Genomic DNA, 21020 nt, shown 5'->3' with positions numbered 1-21020 from the left:
ACAGGAAAGTACCGTGCAAGACCACAGGAGGTTCGTGCCAAGTGGGGCTAGAACCAGGGTCCACTGGCGCCCAGACTCTGGCTTTTTTCTTTTTCCATACTTACTACAGACCTTCTCTCTCCCCTCTCTCCTCTTTCCCTTTGTCTTTCTTTTCTTGTTTTTCTCCCTGAAATACCTCGAGGAGGAAGAGAGCTGGGGAGACAGGACAGTAGAATGACAGGAGGTGAAGACCCAGGTGGGGTCTGGATGGGAGGTCAGGAGAGGCTGGGCGCGGGCAGGGGCACAGAGCCAGGGACGGGAAGCACGGAGATGGGCAAAGAGAGCAGGTGCCCGCGCCGTCTGGCCGTTTATCCCTCTGCCCCTGGCCCCTTCGCCTGTGGGGTCCCCCCCCCACCGTCCCATCGCTAATCTCAGGCACTCTGGCCTCAGCATCACTTCCTTTTCTTCTCCTCCTTTGCCAGCTTGGCTTCCTTGGCGGCGTCTTGGTCCTTGATGAGTTTCATCCTCTTCTCGCCCAGCGGGGTCTTGAAGTACCAGTCCTGGTTTGGAGGCAGAGGAGGAACGGTAGGTGCACTGGCTCTGACCCTCGGCTCTGCTCCCTGGCCCTGCCCTTCCCTTTAGACGGGTCTGTGTCCTCAGCTCTCCTCTGGGGTCCTTGTGTCCTGCTAGACTCGTGGTTCCCCTTGCTCTTCACCAAATACTCTAGGCCAGCGTGCCAGCCACTGTCAGGGGCGAGCCCCCCTCCCCTGCCCTGCAGCCCTCTCTCCGTGCTTCCACGGCCATCCCTGGGGGTGGAAAGGGATTCAGAGGTGGGGACGTGAGTAGCTGCTGGTGCAGGAACCAACCAAGGGCTCCCAATATGCAGGTGCCGCTCTCGGACTCCCCCCTCCCCCCAAGTCGAGGAAACCAGGTGAGACAGCCCTGCCCACCTGTCCTTCTCCTGATTCTTCTTTCCTTCCCAGCTGAGCTCCACGGGGAGCAGAGGGGGGGCTCCAAAGTGGGCTGTGAGCCTGGGGCTTCAGAGGACCGACTCCCTAACTGGTGCTGGCCCTCAGCCCTCCTCCCTGCCTACCCCTCCCCCCACCCCATCCCCACCCAAAGCCCCACCTCCAGGGACTCCTCCTCCTCCCTGTACACCGGGTCCAGCTTCGCCAGGTGCCACAGGATCTCTGAGGCCACCAGGGGCCGCTTGGACAATTACAGGAGCCGCCGTTCCGTCAGCACTGCTTGGATGGCTTGGAGAACGCAGCCAGGTGTGTAGCCATCGGCCACCTTGGCCAGGGCACTGATGTCCAGGCTCTGGGTCACCTGGACCCCCTGGGCCTCTATCATATGCTTCCAGAGCACTGTGGGCATGGGGGGAGGACACGGGGCAGGGAGAGGCAGTGGGCGCTTCTGTCTGTATCTGGAAAGAGCTTGTGCTTCTGGAGGGCGGCCCTACGTGCAACCGCGCCTCTCCTCCCAGGAAGGTAAGGGTCAGCCTCCCCTCTTAACCTGGGAAAGTGAGACTCCAAAGACTAAAGTGGCCTGCCCGTGTCTACAGAACCAGGCCAGGACCCAGACCGCTGGGCCGCTTATCCAGTGACACTTCCAGAACCCCTGGCTGTGGAGGTGAGGCCTCAGAGCAGTGGGGATGGGAAGAAGCGGGGAGCTTCGGCAGGGGCGGCCCCTCGACCCCTTCTCTTCTGTCCCCAAGTCCCAGGGCCTCACCACAGCGAGAAGCATAATCGGGCCGCGGCAGGAGGATCCGCTCGTAGGTGCGGCACAGCCCCTTCATCTCAGGCGCCTGCGGCCGGTCAGTGGTCCCGATCAGCTTTGTGCGGTCTCCAGGATTCAGCAGTCACAGGGCCTTGGTGAGGTCCTTCTTTATTCGCTTGGGGTCCATCTGCTCTGGGGAAGGAGGGGAGGTGGGTGGGGACACAGTGACATTATAGGGGCTTCTAATTCACAGGGCACGTGCCCACGCTCCGCCTCACATGGACCCTGGGGGAGCAGACGGGAGGACTGTCAGTCCTGCTTTAAGGATAAGGAAACAAGGCAGGAGGAGGACAGGGGACTTGTCCAAGGCCTCACGGCGGGTGAGGTTTGGAGTGACGTGAACAAGCCCACGCTCGCCTGTCCTGCCCACGGGCTCTGCCCAGGCTCCCTCACTCACCTCCTTGTCTTTTTTTGGGACTCGCTTATAGAAATTCTTCTCCTCATTCCCAATCCAGAGGGCTGTAGGTACCGAGCCAACTGGACAGGTCAGAGAATAGAAACCTGACATTAGCTGTCCCTGGGGAAGGGTCACCTCCCCATCTGGTCCAACCCAGGGTCAGGGCCAGCCTCGGGCAATGGCGGACCTCAGAGCTCCAGCCTCGCTTCCCACATCCTGCGAACCCCACCTCTCAGCCCCTTGTATACCCATCATATCATCACAGCAGAGTCCCTGCCCTCGCCGGGCTCGGGGGGCTTCGTGTGCAGCCTCACCTCTGCCATGAGAAGAAACTACTCTTCTCCCCACTTCCCCTCACCTCCCCCATCTCTGGGGCTTCAGGAATCCACGAGCCTCCAGCAGGGATTGGTAGGGAGACCTCACCAGCTCCTGAAACTACACCAACCGGGCAGCTGGGTGACCTCCTGAGCCCACCCTGCTCTGTTGTCACAGTCTGAGAAGTAGAAATGCCGTCGGGGACCCAGACCTTAACGACGATATGCACCCACGTCTGCACCCCGGTCTTGCCGGGACATTTGCCCTGCAGGTTGCCAGGTGACAGGTCGAAAAGGTTGGCACTGGTTTCCGTGCACACGGCCTTGACCAGCGTCTTCTTCCCCATGCCCGAGGGGCCCACCAGGAGGATGGAGCAGATGAGGGGAGCCATGAAGTGTATGTCTGGGGAGTTTGAGAGAGGAAACGGGGGGCTGGCAGGGGGCCGGCAGGGGGTCAGGGGTGGAGACGTTGTGTCAGGTGAGGCCAAAGGCCCCAGGCTGGGCAGGACGAGGTTTGGGTCCTGGCGGCACTGCTTTCGCCTAGGGTCTGGGCGACGCCCCAGGCATGCCCTCTGTGGGAGGCGCCCTGGAGGAAGTCCAACGGTGTAGCAACCATGATTCCAAAGAGCTACACGCGGTGTCAGGAGAAAGCCCTCCACCTCCTCCCAATGGCCCTTCTGCTTCCTATACCATCTGTTTTCACTCCTGGATTTTGAAGGCATGGAATTAAAGGGCACGTGACAAACCACTTCAGAAAGATCTGGCCTCTGGTGTTTATAGGGGGTGGGGGGCTGGTCTTCGGGGAATGGGACAGACTATGGGACGTCACTTGGGATTGAGCGAGGGGCTGGAAATGTGGCCCCTCAGCAGGTCGAGGGCCCACATGACTTCCAGGACAGCCCAGTCGGGGTGTGACCTCCAGCAGGGCCCGGGGAAGGCGGGGGGAGTCCGACATGAGTTCATGGCACTGGGATTAGGAAGCCCAGGCTGGACACGCCTGCCTCGGCCACCCTACCCTGCACCCAGCCTCCCCGAGAGCCACCTGCCCGGCACTGGCTCTTGCCTTTCACCAAGCCGCAGAACCCCATACAAGGCCACATTCTGTCATATGTCAAACAGGGAAGGCATAGGCAGCCTGTTTGCCAAATTCAGAGTCGATCCAAGACAGAGGCAGTCACCTGGGGGACAGGTGGCCCGCTGGTGAGTGGCACCCACTGGGGCAGGGCACGCGAGGAGAAGCGTCCCTGGGGAGGTGGCAGTCGGCTGCGGGGAAGGCCATGGCCAGGGGCACCATTCCTTAACCTCGGGAGCAGGCGCTGCGGAGGGCTCTCACCAACATAGTCTTTCAAAGCCGGTGTCTCGCACTTCTGTAGAAGGCCAAAGATGATTAGTTCTTCAAACAGGGAGTCCACAGACCTGGCAGAGGATGGCGCAGCGGGGGCCCCGAGGAAAAGGGAAAGGGACACAGAGATGGGTTGGGGCGGTGCTGTAGGCATGAGGAGAGGGGGTAGGGAGCCCTCCTTCCAAAGTCCTGTCGTCAGCCATCTCCAAAGGCCCAACACCGGCCCACTGGCCCAGAAGGCAGTTTGCCCCAGGTGGGTGCTCTGGGGGTTGAGTGGGGTGGAGAAGGACCAGAGCCCTCTGAGACCCTCCCTCTAAAAACCCAGTGTGGGTGACACATGGCCCTCTTCCTAGAAACCACATTGAAGATGTACATGCTCCTGGGAGGGACGGCCATGAAGGCAGCCAGCGCCAGTGGGCTTGCATCACCAGAGAGGTGAGTAGAAAGCGACCTCTGGTAAGCTCTGCGTCATCACTTTCAAAGCACTTTTTTGTGCTTCTGCTTTATCCTCACAGCTATCCCGTGAGTTTGGTAGGGTAGGTACGTGGTTAATGAGGGCAGGGGATCAGAGAGGTTAAGTGACTTTCCCCAGGTCACACAGCAACAGAACCAGGACCGGAAGTCAGATCTGTCCTGGGCCAGGGCTCGCTCCACCACCCCTGGTGAAGTGCAGGGTCTGCTACCTGTCTGGGGTCAGATCTTTTTCTTTCTTCCTCTTCTCAGGTTTCATGCCCACCTTTTTCTGGTTGAAAGCAAACACACAGGCAGTTGTCTTCTGTTCCTTGCCTCCCTGGCGTGTGCCCTTCCTTGTGCCAGCCCTGGCCCCTCATCTTGCCTTCGGAGACTTCGAAGATCTCCCCTCCTCCCTGACCGCGGCCAGCCGCAGGCTCTTCAGCTCCTGATGCATCAGCTTATTTACCTGGGGGGACAGCAGGGGGTGTGATGGGGCGACCAGGGGCTGGAGAGGACAGGTAGGAGGGTGAGGACTGAGTCAGGGTGGAGGGGCACCGCAGGGAAGAGCCAGACAAGCCCAGTGAAGGCAGCGGGGCAGGGGGGTCGTTCTTTTGGAACCCTCAGCCCCTGCACCCCAACTCTGATTCACACCTCACGCCTGAGCCTTGCTCTCAGCTGGCATCAGTGTGGGGAGGAGCCCCCAAGATGGAGTCGGTCAGCTTTCAGTTCCAGCCCCAGATCCACTCTTTAAAGTCTGTGTGACCTTGAGCAATTTCATGACCTCTCAGCCTCAGCTTTCTCATGTATAATGTCAGGAAAATCACGGGGCCTGCCTCACGCTTTGTTGGAAAGATTGTGTGAGTGGATGCTTCCAGAGTGCGCGGCACAGGGCTGGCACGCCTCAGGGAGCCCTCAAGTGTCAGTGAGGAGGGTGGAGGGTGTGACCCCGGGCTCAGAGCCACTCCCATTCCCTCACGTCAGGGTTGCATCCACACCCCAGGGAAAAAGGGTGACCAAGGAGAGGCAGAGGAGGATGAGGACCGAGATGGACCAGACGGAGCCCGGACTGCGCGGGGCAGGCAGTGCGTAGAGCGTGCTGCAGCGGGTGGCGGGCGGGAGGCTGGTCTCTTGCTCCACTTCCTTCCTCTTCTCCACCTGGAGGATCTCACAGTCAAAACTCTGGGATGTAGGCTATCAAACCGGTTCTTCCACAGATCTGACCGTGGAGAGGTTGGAGTGCAACGGAGTGTCAGAGTTCCAGGTGCACACACGCACTCACACCCACATGCACAAATAATCTCACACGTGCGTACACACGCGCTGGTCCACCTCTCCTCACCGAGCTGCCTGACGCTTCCACCCAGACCACGGACCAAGGCCTGATCCCAAGGCCTGTGGCCGCAGGATTCAGACCCAAACGCATAATGCCCCCAACCCAGGGAATCACACCTCACACCCCTCTCCCCTTTAGCCTTCTCCCCTTGGCCTCCACACCCACACTCTGACACTGCCACCTCATGATACATGGCACAGGTCCACTGTCCCCAGGACCAAGGTCACCCCAAGACCCCACAGGCCTGGTCACTCTTCCCCAGTCCCTCCTCTCTCACCTGTGTACTCCTCGTGTCCGGCATTAATCACAGGGATGGGTTTGGAGGGCAGTACTCTCAGCATCGTATCTGCTTCCTAGAACAGAAACATCCTTCGGCTTTTTTTTTTTTAAGATTTCTTTTTTTCAAAAATTTATTTATTTTTGTTTATGATTTTTGGCTGTGTTGGGTCTTCATTGCCGCGCGGGCTTTCTCTAGTTGCGGCGAGCGGGGGCTACTCTTCGTTTGCCGTGCGTGGGCTTCTCATTGCGGTGGCTTCTCTCGTTGTGGAGCACAGGCTCTAGAGCACGTGGGCTTCAGGAGATGCGGCTCATGGGCTCAGTAGCTGTGGCTCGCGAGCTCTAGAGCGCAGGCTCAGTAGTTGTGGCGCACGGGCTTAGTTGCTCCGCCGCATGTGGGATCTTCCCAGACCAGGGCTCGAACCCGTGTCCCCTGCATCAGCAGGCAGATTCTGAACCACTGCGCCACCAGGGAAGCCCTAAAGATTTCTTTCGATGTGGACCATCTGTAAAGTCTTTATTGGGTTTGTACAATATCGCTTCTGTTTTATGTTTTGGGTTTTTTGGCCCCGAGGCATGTGGGATCTTAGCTCCCTGACCAGGGATCAACCCCACACCCCCTGAATTGGAAGGTGAAGTCTTAACCACTGGACTGCCAGGGAAGTCCCCCATCCTTCGGCTTTGACCCCCTCACCTCTACGCATCACAAACTCTGGCCCTGATTCTCCCAGGACCAGCCTTCCCCTGGGAATTCTCTGAGCTTCTGTCCCTGCCCACCTGGTCCATGAGTCCAGGCAGTGCCTTACCCCTTCCTGGTCATTTCTCCCTTCCTTTTCTTCTTCTTTTTCTCTTTTTTCTCCTTTTCTTTTCCCTTACTTTTCTTTTTGTCCTTTTTTTTTGCTCTCCTGGACCTGCACCTCCAGTTCCATTTTCAACTGTGACAAACAAGGGAAGATGTTTCAGAGAAGACGACAGGGATTTGATAGGAGCAAGAGAACCAATGGCCTGAGCTAGGGGTGGACCCAGGACTCCAAAGGCCCAGCGTCACTGGTGGGATCCATGCACTGAGAGTCCAGACACTTGACTGGGGTCCAGGAAGAAAGGGGTGCAACTGAGGGAGTGCTCTGCTCAGAGCTGCTGGTCTCCCAGCCCACAGGGGCCTGGAGCCACGGTGCTCTCACCAGACATGTTTCCTCTCGCTGGCTAAGAAGCCTTCTCCAGCTTCTTCTGGGTATCCCCTCCTCCCCATGCAATCACACTGGCTACGTACATCTCCTCCACCACATCTGCCTCTACTGAGGGTGGCCTCACCCCCTGCCACCCTCAGCTTACGCCCAGAACTCTCTGTAACCTCAGATTCCACCTACCATAGAAAGTCTTCTATCCCCAGCTCCACGGTACCTGTTCTGGAGTCTTGTCTGCAAAGATCAGGTAGGATCCGCCTAAAGACTCATGTGGATAATCAGGGAATCGGCCAGTAAAGGCACTGAATGAACGTAACATGGTTGGAGAGACAGATGGACGGATGGGTGGATGGATGGATGGGTGGATGGATGGATGGGTGGATGGGTGGATGGATGGATGGATGGATGGATGGATGGATGGGTGGACGGATGGGTGGATGGATGGATGGGTGGATGGATGGATGGATGGATGGATGGGTGGACGGATGGATGGATGGATGGACAGATGGATGGATGGGTGGACGGATGGGTGGATGGATGGATGGACGGATGGATGGATGGGTGGATGGGTGGATGGATGGATGGATGGATGGGTGGACGGATGGGTGGATGGATGGGTGGACGGATGGGTGGAGGAACAGAAGGATAAATGGATCGATGAATGGTTAGATAGACGGGTGGCAGAAAGGGTGGGTGGATGAATGGATAGATGGATAGAGGGAAGGATGGAGAAAGATGAAGGACCAGGGAGATAGAGGGAGAGAGGGAAGGAGTGGATAGTTACAGAATAGAGGGGAGACTAGTCAGGGGGCGTCCCTGGATGCTTTTCCCATCTTATTCTGGCATTTTCTCTGCCATCTGGGGAATGGGAAGTCACGTGTGGTGCTGTTCCTGTAGGCTGGGGGCCCCAGGTTTAAACCAAGTGTGTCAGCAGCGTGTCGGGGTGTGGGGGGGGGGATGGTGAAGAGAATCCAATCTGGACCAAAGGACAAAACAGAAGTGGGGTTCAACACTGGGATGAGGAGGGAAAGAAGGGCTCAGGGTTGGGTCAGCTGAGGCTGATGGCACTCGGATTTGCCCCTTCATTTTCTCTTTCATGTCGGGCCCCTCCGTCTCCCTGAGGGCATCGTGGGTCTTCACCACGGCCGACTGGAACTCCTTCTCCGTCTGGAGGAGTCTCCGGACATCCCCCCTGAGGCTGGCCTGGGACATGACGTCCGACTGCTCCGCCTGGCTGGACGAGGGGAGCTGGGGACGTGCACGGGGAGACAGAGGGGCTCAGGGGTGGGAGTGGGGAGGCCCGGCCCCCGGCACACAGCCCCGCACAGGCGAGGCCTCGCGTACACACCCACACGGAACAGCGGGCGTGCCTGCAGCAGGAGAAATTGTGTTTGGAGCCTGAAACTCGTCTGCGTAAATTACTCTGATAATGAGTTTGCTAGATACATCCGGGCCGGCCCCGCTGCCCGCTCCCCCCAGCACACCCTCCCCTGTGAACCTCCGGCCCCCCCCCGCACCCCCTCCCCCCGCCCGGCAGCCGCTCTCGCAGCCACTTTCCCGCCTCATTGGCTCCCAAATGTATTTTAAATATCTCTCTGCGCAGAGACAATTACTGAAAACGCTGAGCTCACATGTTGATGGGCCCGGGCGGCCGGGCTCATTCCTCACCCACCGCCGTGCCGTGGCCCCCTGCCCTTGCCCCGCCAAGGCCCAAGCCCAGCCTCCCTCTGCCTGCTCTGGCCTCCTGGGGGTCTAGCTCTCCGGCCCCCCAGTGAGCTCGGACCTCCACTCCCACGCAGCTGCCACCCGGGCCCCTCCCTCCTTCTAAGCCGCCGTCCGCCCTCCTTGGAGCAGCCATCCCAGCCCTTGTCTCCGATTCCTCTGCCCCCCCAGCCCATGGCCCTCCCCATCAGCCTTTATCCGCTGGGCTTCTGCAGGCTCTGCCCATGGCCAAGCCCCCGCTCAGGGATCAGGCCTCTCACCTCTATCATGGCCTTGCTCTCCTAGGTCAGCAGAGGTTAGCTGGGGGCAGACCATCACAGAGCAGAGGACAGACGAGGTTCAGGGAGCGGGGTCTGTCCACCCTGCCTGGACACGCGCACCCCTGCCGCCCACACTCCCCGGCACGCGCATTCACGCTCCCGGCACCTCGTTCAGACTTAGCCATCCTGCCTGCAGAGCAGAGGAGAAGCAAGTCTGGGGCCCCCAGAGCAAGTGGCCCACTCTGGTGTGAAAGGGGTGTGTCCTCATCCCAACTCGGCCTCCCGTGCTTCTCCCAGAGGCTGCAGGAGCCTTGGCGGGGCTCCCACTGGCTTTGCGGCCGCCTCCCTCTGCGGGACCCACTCACTGCAGCCTCTCCTGCCAGCTGGGGGCATGGAGCAGGGGTCCAGATGTTTGGGGCTACTATTCCTCACGCCGCCCCACGTGTGAGTTCCTTCCAAAGGGCTCCAGAGAGGGAGGGGCGGAAAGGGATGTGGCCTGGCAGTGGCTTCGTGGTTCTCCCTCAACCAAACCCGGAAGGATCCCTCAACCAGGGACACTGGCCCCAGCCTGGTCCCCCTCCGCTCATGCCCACCCCAGTCCTGAGTGGACGGGGGTGTGGGCAGGGAGGGGCTGTACAGGGCCGGGGAGGGGGGCACTCACCATGCCGATGAACTCCATCTCGTCCGCCGGTCCTGCTGAGTGCGTTTCCTCTGCTGGTAATCTTTCCACACCCAGGGATACATGCGCCCAGACACTCCCCATACTGCATTTCTGCTGAGATGTGAGGGGCAGAGCTCTGGGGAGGGCACCTCCAGAGGACAGCTCACTGGCAACTGCCCCCCTGAGCAGGGATAGCCCAGAGCGGGGTGGGGCCCGTCTGCACCCAAGGTGTCCAGCTCCAAGGCTGTGTCCCCTCAGCACCCCATGCCCCGGAATCCCCTCCTTCTCATCTGCACCCTCTAACCTGCTGTATCTTTTGAAGCACAAATCAGAGTTCAAGTACCATCTTCGCCGAGAAGCCCTCCCTGATCTCACTTCTCAGAATCCCCCCAGCATTTGGAAGAAATGCTTGATTCCACCCAGGCACGTAGACGTGGGGCGCTGTAGGAACTGTGCAGCTCCCCTACATCTTGGACACAAGGAAACTGAGGCCAGAGCCGGGACATGGCCTCTCCCAAGTCCAAGGGCTGTTCGGTGCAGAGCCGAGACCAGGGCCAGGTTTCCTGACCCCTCACCCAATGCTTCTCTCCCAGGCTGCCGGCCACTCTCGGACCCGTGGACACCCCAGTGCCATGGGGTGAAGGGTGGGTGCTGGGCAGAGGGGGCCATGGCGTCGCCCTGGTAGTGTCACTGAGACAGGGCCTCGGTGAGCAGGCTCTGCGTCCAGGCCCCCGTCCCACTTCGTCCTCCTGTTCCTGTGACTAGCACGGGAAAGGCCCCCGATAACTAAGGGCCTCTGATGAGTGTAGTGGGGAACCCGGGGCCTGGAACGCAGTGTTTTCACACCCTTGATGTCTGACAAAAGGGACAAGAGACTTGCTTTGGCTCTCAGGGGGAAGGGAAGCTCTAGCTTTGGGGCTGACCTTCCTTCTCCAAAGGCTTGCTTCCACGCTTCCTGAGGGCGAGGACCCCCTGCTCAGCCATGGGGCAGCCGGACCTGGGTACAGTCACTCAGATGCAGGGAACTCAGGCTGGGGTTCTCTGCCTACTGATTTATAACCTAAAAATCTACCTCATTTGGAGAGGATGTCTGTTCTCAGAGTTGTTGCTTGTTAGTTGATTGGTTTGCTTTTGCATTTGGGGGGGAAAGAGTTCTAAGTTTCCTGTATTGGACTAGGAAACAGACGCTTCTGAGGCACTGGGACTTGAGAGAGAAGATGGGAGAGGAGATCGATTTAAGAGAGAAAGATCCAGCAGCCCTAGGTCAGCAGTCCTGGGCCCTTTCTGCCCTGGAGTTTTCTAGGCAGCCTCCAATCTCGTCAAGCTGGTAACCACTACGGCCCAGAGTGAGCCGGCTTAACAGCACCCTTGGGGGGATGCTAGAGGGGCCATGCCCCCGCGCCAGGGCAGACAGCAGGGCTGCCAGGTGACACAGGAGAGTCACGCCCGCCAGGACAGTAGGAAGGCACGGAGAAATCTAGAGACAGAGCTGGGTTTTCTGTAGTCAGGTGGGATGGGGTGTGATTAACGTAAAGGGTGACCCCAGGTGGCACAGGCCCCAAAGACACCGGGACCTCATCCGTTCTCGATTTCGTTCATCATGTTTCCTTTTGCCTCAGCAGGCTCAGGATACATTTTAGGGACTCATTTTTAACAGTCTTAAAAGCTTTTGGAATGATCGTCTACTCTGTTCTGCTGCTGGATTATGGATCTTTCTCCCCTAATTTTTTTATTTTTATTTTTGTATTATTATTATTTTTTAATTTTTTGGGCTGCGGTGCAGCTTGTGGAATTTTAGTTCCCTGACCAGGGATCGAGCCTGGGCCTTTGGCAGTGAGAGCATGGAGTCCTAACCCCCGGACTGCCAGGGAATTCCCTTTCTCCCCTAATTTTAATGGTCTTTCTGTTTGGGGGGCTTTTATGGTACTCCACTTTAAGTCCTTTTGGGGATAAGATGTAGAATAAATAATAAACAAATAATAGACATGTTTATTGACTGATGAAGGTCTCTAGCTTAATATCTAGTTATGGGGCAACAGAGTCCAAGCACCTACATTTCTGTCATCAATTGCTGAGCCAGGCAGGCTTCCTGGAGGAGGCGACTCTACCCTGACCTTCCTCCTGGGTGTGGGGAGGGTGGGGGTGAGGGCGGTGGGGGATTACCTTCTGTATGATGATCGCTGCTTCGTCCTGACTGAACCTGGGCCGCCTTTCCTCCCGAATCTTTCAATCTCCCTCCTCCTTTTTCCGAATCTCTCACATGAAGGTGGCTCGAAGCCTGCCTTGCCTGGCCCTCTTGGCCCTTTGCAGTAGGATTATGGCCTCCGTCTGGGGTAATATTGGAAAGCTCTGGCCAGAGCAGGGGCAAAGGAGGAGGAAATGAGGGAGGGCTTGCATCCAGGCGGGCAGCTGGGAGACCAGCCCCCAAAAGACATCCCGGGGTTAAGGTTTTCCCAGAGCATCTAGGTGCACAAGTCCTGTCCCTCTACCTTGGTGTTGGAAGGTTACAAGGAGCATAAGAGCAGCCATGAGGAGGCCAGGGATTACCCAGAGAGCACCCAGAGGTGGGCAAAGTGCAGGGCAGGGCCTCTGTGTCCTGAAGGGTGGCAGCTCTGTTCCTGAGGGCGTCTCCCTGACTTACCTCCTCGGCGAACACTGGCTCTCGTCTGGACAGGAGCTCTGCCAGCATATGCTCTCGCTCCCTCAGGATGCCGGACCGCTCCAGCTGGAAGTATTTGGGAATTGGAACCTCCAGGTCTGCCTTTGGGGCAACAGGGGAGAGGGAGATGAGAATAAAAATCCAGACCATCTGGCCAATCCCTTACCATTTTCAGCTGTACACACAGACACTGAGGCTCTTTTCTTCCATCCTAGAGCTCTGGGGTGGGAAATGTCCAGGCTATGGGCAGGTCCCCCCAAGAGCAATCCCTCTCTTCCCTCACCCCCACCATGTGGCCAGAGTTGAATTCTGTAGGATCATGGTAGGTAATGGGCAATGGTCCCAATCCTGGCTGTGCAGCTGAATCAACTGGGAATCTCTTAAAATGCAGGCTCCTAGGCCTTGACCACAGCAGAATGGCAGGGCCTGGAGAATGTTCTTTCAAGTCCACAGCTGAGTCTGATGCAGCTAGCTGGGGAAACTTGGAGACTGCCTTGGACATGGACCAGTGAACCATGACCTTGGGGCGGACTGGAGGCCGGTGCAGAAGCTCTGTGCTCTGGAACTTGCTGGTGCACACACATCGCCTGAGGGTCTTGTGAAAACGCAGGTGCACAATACTGTAGTGGGTTCGGGGTGCAGCCAGAGGTTCTGCATTTCTAACAAGCTCCTAGGCAATGGTGGTTCTGCTGGCCCACCGACCACGCTTTGAGGAACAAGCCTCTGGGGGACTCTCTTCACCAATCCCCTGCAGTTGAGTTCATGGGTCCTCCCAGCCAGGCAGAGCCTCCAGCCTGACCCTCCGGCTACCCCCCAACTACCTACATGCACTTCCCAAACCCCATCCTCTGATCTGCCCTGCCCTCCTTCCCTTGCAGATGTCCCAATGCCAGGGGTATCTGCAGGAGGTCCAGGTCACCCCCACCCCCAGCTGGCTGGGGTGTGGCTCGCTTCCACAAGGAGTGGGAGGTCCAGGCTAGCCCTCCCCCCATGTCCCCGCCCCCAGCTGGCGCGGGCATGGTTCTCGCCGCAGCCGGCCCACCTGGGTGAGCTTTAAGTCCTGCAGCGCTTGGTCCAGGCAGTGGGTCTCGCACACGTCCACGCGAACCAGATGGTCTTTGAGCTCCAGCACGCGGCCCGCATGCCGTCCAGCAGCCGTCGCTGCACCATCTGGTCACAGAGGGTGTCGAACCAGCGCAGCAGCCCCAGGTAGTACAGGTAGAGCGAGGAGAGCCTGTACTGGAAGGACTGCCGCTCCCGGTGGGGCATGGGTTCCAGCAGGGGCTGCTTTTGGCCCAACAGCTCTTGCAAGATGAGGTGGGAGGAGTCCCAGAGGCGCTGGTAAGCTCTGGAGAGGAGGTAGCCAGCAAGGGATGCTCTGAGCCCCAGAGGAGGGGGGCCGGCTGGTAGGGGAGGTGGGCTCCACAGAGGCTTTTGAGGACTGTGAAGTCGAGGTTCCAGAAGGTGTGACGTTAAGGTTACTCACAGTCCCGAGGTGGAGTTCAGTGAAGTGAGGGGCCCTCAGGGGGAGTGAGAGGGTAGTTACAGTGAGCACCCCCTGAGGCTTAGAGAAAGTGAGGGACTGGGGTCCCTGGGGATAAGCCAGGAGGATGGAGAATGGGCACGGCCCTTAGGGCTCCTGCTAAGGAAGTGGCCCGTCGGAGTCTGCAGCTGGTGCCCTCCAGGTGAAGGTGCAGCCCAGGGATGCTGCAACGGTCTAGGGTGGTGGGCGGGAAGGGGGGGTGAGGGATGAGTGTAGAGCAGGGTCCCTTCCCCAGAGCAGAGCCCTGGTTCTGGAATTAATAGTCCAAGGGGGCTTCCCTGGTGGCGCAGTGGTTGAGAGTCCGCCTGCCAATGCAGGGGACGCGGGTTCGTGCCCCGGTCCGGGAAGATCCCACATGCCGCGGAGCGGCTGCGCCTGTGAGCCATGGCCGCTGAGCCTGCGCGTCCGGAGCCTGTGCTCCGCGACAGGAGAGGCCACAGCGGTGAGAGGCCCGCGTACCGCAAAAAAAAAAAAAAAAAAAAATAGTCCAAGGGAAGCCTGACCACAGGCAGGGGAGGGCAGGGTCGCTGTGTGAACGTCTGGGGCCCAGCCAGGACTGGCCCACACAGGGGTCCCTCTCCCCACCAGGCCTTCTCCCCACCCAGTAACCCCAGCCTGAGAGCCAGGGACGCACCTTGCTCTTTGTTCTCCCATCACTTCACTCACCCTTCAGTTGTGGTGCTCACTCTTCACACTGCCCTTTGTGAGCTGGTCCTGGAATCCAAAGAACTGTGGCTCCACCCGGACTCTACCCTGCAAAGCCAGAATAGCCCAGTTTTAAGAGTTCTGTCCCATTGTCCCAAAGTTCTAAGGTTGCGAGGAGAGGGGGCTGCAGGTACAAGACCAGGGGACACTTAGAGGATGTCATGGAGGCAGCATGCTTGGGGACACCGGCTCCCTGTTAGCAAGCCTTGACCAGGGCAGAGTGTGGGTCAGCTGTGGCTACCTCCCTCGTGAGCATCAAATGAAAGAATGGGCTTCATTTGAGGTCACCCTGTAAACTGGGAGGCTCTAGGTGGATAGCAGTCCTAAAGGCGTTACTCCAGCTGTACCTCTCAGCTGGAGACCCTGTATTCCTTACTCTCTCTCGTATGTTACTGTACCAGGCACACGGCCGCCGTGAAAGTGCTGAGTCCTAACCACTGGACCGCCAGGGAATTCCCCACTCTTCCCCCTTAAAGTGAGAGCACAAGCACGCTTGTTTCCCTGGGCTCTGACGGTAGTTCACTTGGTTCGAGTAAGCTATACCCTCGTAAAGAATGACATTGGGAGTAGTGGGTGGGACTCAGTGGTGTTTGGGGCTCATTTTGAGCCCTCTGTGGGTTTCCCCATCACTGCTCCAGGCTCATGAGAAGGCTCTTTGGAAAACACGAAACACAGCAGCAGCCTGGCCCTGGTCAGCGGGGGTGATCTTTTAGCTCAGTGTCCAGTAGGGACTTATGAATAAGTCATAAGTCATATGTCACTTATATATAAGGCATGGGGCAAAGGACAGTGGGAGGAGAGAGGCAGCAGCAAAGAGCAGCCCGAGAGGAATTCTCAGGCATAATGCACCTGCAAATTAATTACCCGAGGATGTTGTCGAAATGCAGGGTCCGATTCTGCACTCCGAGCTGGGGCCAAGATCCTGCATTTCTAACAAGGTCCCCGGCGTCACAGATGCCGCTGGCCTCTGAATCACACCTTGAGTGGCAAGGTGTGAAACACAGCGGGAGTGGGGAAGAGCCGAGGTTCCTGGGCCACGTCCCCCGAGCCTGCCCCTTTCTGGCCGTGGGACCAAAGTGTGGATGATTTGTTCTCATCTCTCAGCATCTCCACGGTAGGCTTGACATAGGAAGAAACACGTGTGAAGTATGTAGGGCCACACTTCAGCCATCATTACAGTGAGCCTTTTCAGTACAAGAAGCTGAAATTACAAAGGGAACGTCAGGGATTTTGGACTGTTCACTAAACCCCACCCCTTCACCCCAGTGCCTCAGAGGCTGAATGAGAAGGAAAAGGCAAATGTGGCCACGTGTTAAGTGGTGAATCCAGGTGCAGGTCATACATGTGGTCATTGTACATTTTTGCAATTTTTTTCTACGGATTTTAGATTTTTCAAAATAAAAGTGGGAAAGAAAAGTTAGGAGTCTCAAAAACATTCTCACCGATTTGTTCTGAAGTTAAGGGGAAGAAAGCATTAGCGGGAATAAAAACATCTTAGAGATCCCAATCGGCTATTTAGAAGCTGGTTTGGGCCTTTCATTTCTGTGTCTTGAAGAATAGACCTGTGTAGCCCCTGTGCCCGGCACAGGACAAAAATTATGGTGTGCTGGAAACGGCATCACAAAACCACGGCCTGCAAGAGTAACACGCATGGAATTTCAGGCCCAGAGAGGGCATGATGGAAACAGCTAGCAGTAGACCCAGGATTCTAATCCAGACCAAGTCGTACTTCATCTCACTAAGAATGAGAACGTTGTACATTTACATGTACACTCACATGTCCCTCACGGCGCCCACCCAGAAAGCAGTTTTTTGTTGTTTTTTTTTTGCGGTACGCGGGCCTCTCACTGTTGTGGCCTCTCCCGTTGCGGAGCACAGGCTCCGGACGCGCAGGCTCAGCGGCCATGGCTCACGGGTCCAGCTGCTTTGCGGCATGTGGGATCTTCCCGGACCGGGGCACGAACCTGCGTCCCCTGCATCGGCAGGCGGACTCTCAACCACTGCGCCACCAGGGAAGCCCCCAGAAAGAAGTTTTTAAAGGTCTGAATAAGTGTTCTTCCACCTTGGGAGCCAAAAAAGTGATGACACCCTTGCCCCCCAGCACACCTTGCCTTCACCTATCCCTTTTTCAAATCACCACAGCACGAGGGAGCAGTTCACCCTTTATTAAGGTTGGGCCCCAGGTCACTTGGAGCTGGTGTACTTGGTGACGGCCTTGGTGCCCTCAGACACAGCGTGCTTGGCCAGCTCCCCTGGAAGCAGCAGGCGCACGGCTGTCTGGATTTCCCGGGACGTCAGTGTGGTTCGGCCCGAGTACTGGGCCAGCCGGGCGGCCTCGCCGGCCAGCCGCTCAAACACGTCGTTCACGAACGAATTCATGATGCTCATGGCCTTGGAGGAAATGCCGATGTCGGGGTGCACCTGGAGAAGCGGCAGGACCAGTCGATTAACACAGGGGCTCTGCCCCAAGCCCCAGCCCCAAGCTGGGGACTGCAAGGCCCCTTTACCAGCCTCTTTCCAGAGGCCGAGAGACATGGAAATAGGGATTTATTTTTTTACTACTATATTCAAGCTAAAAAAAAAAATTTCTCCCAACTGCAAGAGATAAGCAATGCTACGTCTCTTTTTTCATTTAATGCATTTGCAGAGTGTTCCATAGTATGGACGAATCATAGTTTATATTATACATTCCTCTCTTAATGGACATTTAGGGGTTTTGTTTTGCTATTACATTGTATTATAATAAATATGTCTTTGAACAGTTGTGTGAGCACAATGAAGGTTATTCCTAGAAGTTCCTAGAGGGCTCGTGCACGTAACTTGGTAAATCGTGACCAAATTATTTTCCAGAGAGGACACTCATAGGACACAATCTCAGCACCAGACTAGGGGTGAGGAGACCTGGCTTCTGTGGCTGTCCCATGAGTCACCGTACGACCTTAAATACAGCACTTTCCTCCGGGCCTGTTTCCTCTTCTGTCACAGAAGTTTTTGAACTAGGTGACCTCCAGTAAAACAAATGGTAGGGATCTCGTAACAGTCCTAAAACGTGAGTAGGCGGATTTTTGCTTCTCTGTAAATGAGAGGTAGGTGACTGCCTGATGAGGCAGGTCAAGCCGGTGGTGGCCACAGAACTAAGCCCGGGCCCCCGCTCTGCCCACCGCCTCTGGTGCCCCGGACGTGACAGTCAGAAACCTGGGCCTGTACCACGTGGGTTCAGCCTGACCCCTGCGTGCTGTCTTCACATCCTGTCCCCCTCAGGGTCGCAGAGGAGGGACAGTGGCTCACCCCACCGCACGGGGGACACGCGCGGCAGCCCAGCCCCGCTCCAACCCTCCCGGCACGAGCTCTGAGCCGAAGAGTTAGGCTAAGCTGCTGGGCTCACTGATAACCGCTCCCACCCCTGCTTTCTTCAGGACACGGGCGTCTTCTCTGCTGCTGCCCTTTGGCTGGTCCACATGGGTGCCGGGCCCACCCCAGGAGAGCATTCCAGAGACCCGGGGATTCAGACCGGAGACAGGCTCCAGTCTGCGGTCTCACCTAACAAGGGGTGAGGCTCAGGGAGGTTGGGGAGGCTGAGGGCAGGCAGCCCAGACACCCCTCCCTCCTCCCGGCCCTGGCTCTGCTGAGCAGGGCAGTGTTTGAGGCCAGGTTGCCCGGGATCCTCTAGACACACTGCTTGGGTACATGAGTGCCCCCAAATGCCTGCCAGGGCGAGAGTCCCAGGAGTAGGTGCCTCTCACAGGTGCACTGGGAGAAGCAGAGCACACGTGTGGGTTAGGGTGGGACTAACCCCCCAGAGCCAGGGGGACCAGACGTCCGCTGCTGTCAGGTCATGGAACTCAGTCACCCCAATGAGCCTTTATGCACCTGGGGTTCCTTATCTATAAGGTAGACCAACCCCTTAGCCCCCCAAAGACTGAGTGCTGCCCGTCTGGAAGGCTTCCCCAAGGCTGTAGTTCACACGCACCGTCTCCGCGCTCTAGCCACCAGTAACTAGTATCCTCACTCTAGCCACCACTAACTAGTACTTCTCATTGTGCCAGCGTATGTTTGGCACCTGGTCACCTTCAGCCCGGCACTTTTTTGTGGTCTTCCTTTAACTATGTCCCACCTAATGTTCCGCTTAATAATCTGGTCTGTCCAGAAGCCTTGTAAGCCTCTGGACTGTGGTGGAAGCATGTTTGAAGGGTCTCCTGCACATCACAGGTCAGGACAGACACTGAGCGGTTGCGGGGACCTCCGAGATTAAGTGCCACCCCCTCCAGAGGGGCTCAGGGGCCTCAGTGCCGCAAGTAAACTGCGCCCCGTGCTCTCCGTGCAGTGCCCTTTCCAGGCTTTTTTGCCAGCGCTCCTCACACGCCCCTAGCTCCCGCTCTCACCTGCTTCAGCACCTTGTAGATATACATTGAGTAGGTTTCTTTGCGCCGGCTGCGCTTTTTGGACTTCTTGTCTCCAGAGCTCCGGCCCCTCCGGCCCCCGGACTGCTGTGGCTGTCCATGCTCAGCGCTCATCGTCCCGGTCCTCCTGGTGGCCTCCTCCTCCGCTCCTTGGGTGAACTTTTAAGAAGTCAGCTGCCCGCCAGGTGGGGCTGGGGGCCAGCACCTGGGAGCGGGGGAGGGGCCTGGCCCAACCCTACCCTGAAGGCGCTCTGGGTTAATCCACAAAGAGCCTAATTGCTCCCTCCTCTCCCCCCAGGGATTTCCTGTCTCTGAGTAAGAAGCCCCCCACCAGCCCCCTTCCCCACACTATCATCTCCCATTGTATTACTCACCGTCAGAGTTCACGCCCTGCACTGACGGCAGCACCCATGAGCTCACTCTCGTAGCTGAGCGCTGGGGTCAGGAGGGGCACAATGCACTGCGCCCCCCCTCCACCCGCCGCGAGGGCCCTACAACACAGCTGGAGAGACAAGACTGGTTCACACGCAACAATCAGGGAAGAGTGAAAGGGCAAAAGTGTGTGGAACAGAGAGCTCAGAGAAAACTTAGGGCTACAGCGGCCAGAGAAGCCTTCAGGGAATAAATGAGGATGTGAAGCTGGTCTGGTAGAATGGGTACCATTTAACTGGGGAGAACGGAGATTTTAGTTGGGAGGAACGGAAGAAAGAAATCAATGCGTGTGGTTACAGGGAGGCTTGGACTGAAGGCAGAAGATGGAGCCCAGGCTAGGTGGAGGCGGCAGGAAGCACAGCTGGGAGGGCCTGACAGAGAGGGCGTCCGGGCGGGAGGACTGGAGGAAGCGGGGCGCTCCCCGTGGGAGCAGGTGTCATGGGGTCCCTGTGGAAGTCAGCCGCGAAGGGAAGGGAAGAAAAAGGCGCTGTTGCATGGAGAAAGTTGTCTCACTTGGCACCTATGCGTGGGCGAGTATTTCAGGTTCTTGAACGCTGTGATTAAAGAAACCAGGAGCAAGGTGACAAGTCCGGGCTGTGGGGAAGAGGGTTTTCCCAATCAAGAGGTGGGGAGGGAGTGAAGACGAGCATCACCTGTCTGGGGGAAGGTGGGCCTGAGCAGCCGCCGGCTCACCAAGCCCCCCTTTTCCCAGTTCCAACGCCCAGCTACAGCCCAGGGTTTGGAGGACCAGGAGGGCAGTTTTAAATCCAAAATAAGGCCCTAATTTTACGTGTTCATAGAAATATGTATTTTGTGGGATTTTTAAGCATTCTTTTTTTAAATATATGATTTTTTTTTTTTTTTTTTTTTTTGCGGTACGCGGGCCTCTCACCGATGTGGCCTCTCCAGTTGCGGAGCACAGGCTCCGGATGCGCAGCCTCAGTGGCCATGGCTCATGGGCCCAGCCGCTCCGTAGCATGTGGGATCTTCCTGGACCGGGGCACGCACCCGCGTCCCCCACATCGGCAGGCGGACTCTCAACGACTGCGCCACCAGGGAAGCCCCTAAAAGTATAAATTTTTATATAATTAATTAGTTTATTTATTTTGGCTGCGTTGGGTCTTCGTTGCTGCATGCAGGCTTCCTCTAGTTGCGGCGAGCGGGAGCTACTCTTCGTTGTGGTGCGCGGGCTTCTCATTGCGGTGGCTTCTCTTGTCGCAGAGCACGGGCTCTAGGCACGCGGGCTTCAGTAGTTGTGGCTCGCAGGCTCTAGAGCACAGGCTCAGTAGTTGTGGCGCACGGGCTTAGTTGCTCTGCAGCATGTGGGATCTCCCAGGACCAGGGATCGAACCCGTGTCCCCTACATTGGCAGGCGGATTCTGAACCACTGCGCCGCCAGGTAAGCCCTTAAGCATTCTTAAAAAATCTTGAGACTGCCTTTTTTTCTGGACAAGCTGATAGCCTATTATGTCTGTTCCTCTGGTTCTGAAGCCCTCCCATCCCTGGAGACCCCAACAGACTTCAACGGGGTTTCTTAACATACCCAGACCCTCCCTTGGCCAAAGTAGCAGCTCTCATCTG

At 57.5% G+C, this 21020-nt stretch overlaps 2 protein-coding genes across 2 annotated transcripts; both read right to left on the bottom strand.

Annotated features, from left to right (window-relative positions):
• Positions 1-402: 402 nt before the first annotated feature.
• Positions 403-16341, bottom strand: DRC11L (dynein regulatory complex subunit 11 like; the record flags this gene model as incomplete). Its single annotated transcript, XM_082662569.1, is given in 31 exon segments — positions 403-539; positions 1108-1197; positions 1201-1346; positions 1711-1840; positions 1844-1885; positions 2156-2235; positions 2492-2881; positions 3540-3573; positions 3577-3647; positions 3803-3885; positions 4495-4553; positions 4647-4730; positions 5279-5445; positions 5448-5480; positions 5875-5950; positions 6680-6715; positions 6718-6756; positions 6758-6808; positions 7275-7379; positions 8126-8334; positions 9040-9079; positions 9701-9726; positions 9729-9771; positions 11864-11926; positions 11930-11956; positions 11960-12049; positions 12342-12461; positions 13402-13502; positions 13505-13707; positions 15472-15585; positions 16337-16341. Coding segments are annotated over 31 exon segments (2865 nt in total). The 3' UTR covers positions 403-431.
• Positions 16342-16791: 450 nt separating this feature from the next.
• Positions 16792-20487, bottom strand: H2BK1 (H2B.K variant histone 1; the record flags this gene model as incomplete). The annotated part of the gene is made up of 3 exons (XM_082662019.1): positions 19382-20487; positions 18990-19156; positions 16792-17028 (listed from the first exon to the last, which is right to left on the bottom strand). The coding sequence occupies exons 2-3, from the start codon at positions 19119-19121 to the stop codon at positions 16792-16794; spliced, it is 369 nt and encodes a 122-aa protein (XP_082518145.1). The 5' UTR covers positions 19122-19156; positions 19382-20487.
• Between the last annotated feature and the right edge of the window lie 533 nt (positions 20488-21020).

This window comes from Grampus griseus (assembly GCF_964374135.1).
Source record: "Grampus griseus genome assembly, chromosome: 9".
In the NCBI taxonomy this organism is placed as follows: domain Eukaryota; kingdom Metazoa; phylum Chordata; class Mammalia; order Artiodactyla; family Delphinidae; genus Grampus; species Grampus griseus.
Note: the sequence above shows the minus strand (reverse complement) of the source record. Positions and strands in the feature narration are given on the sequence as shown.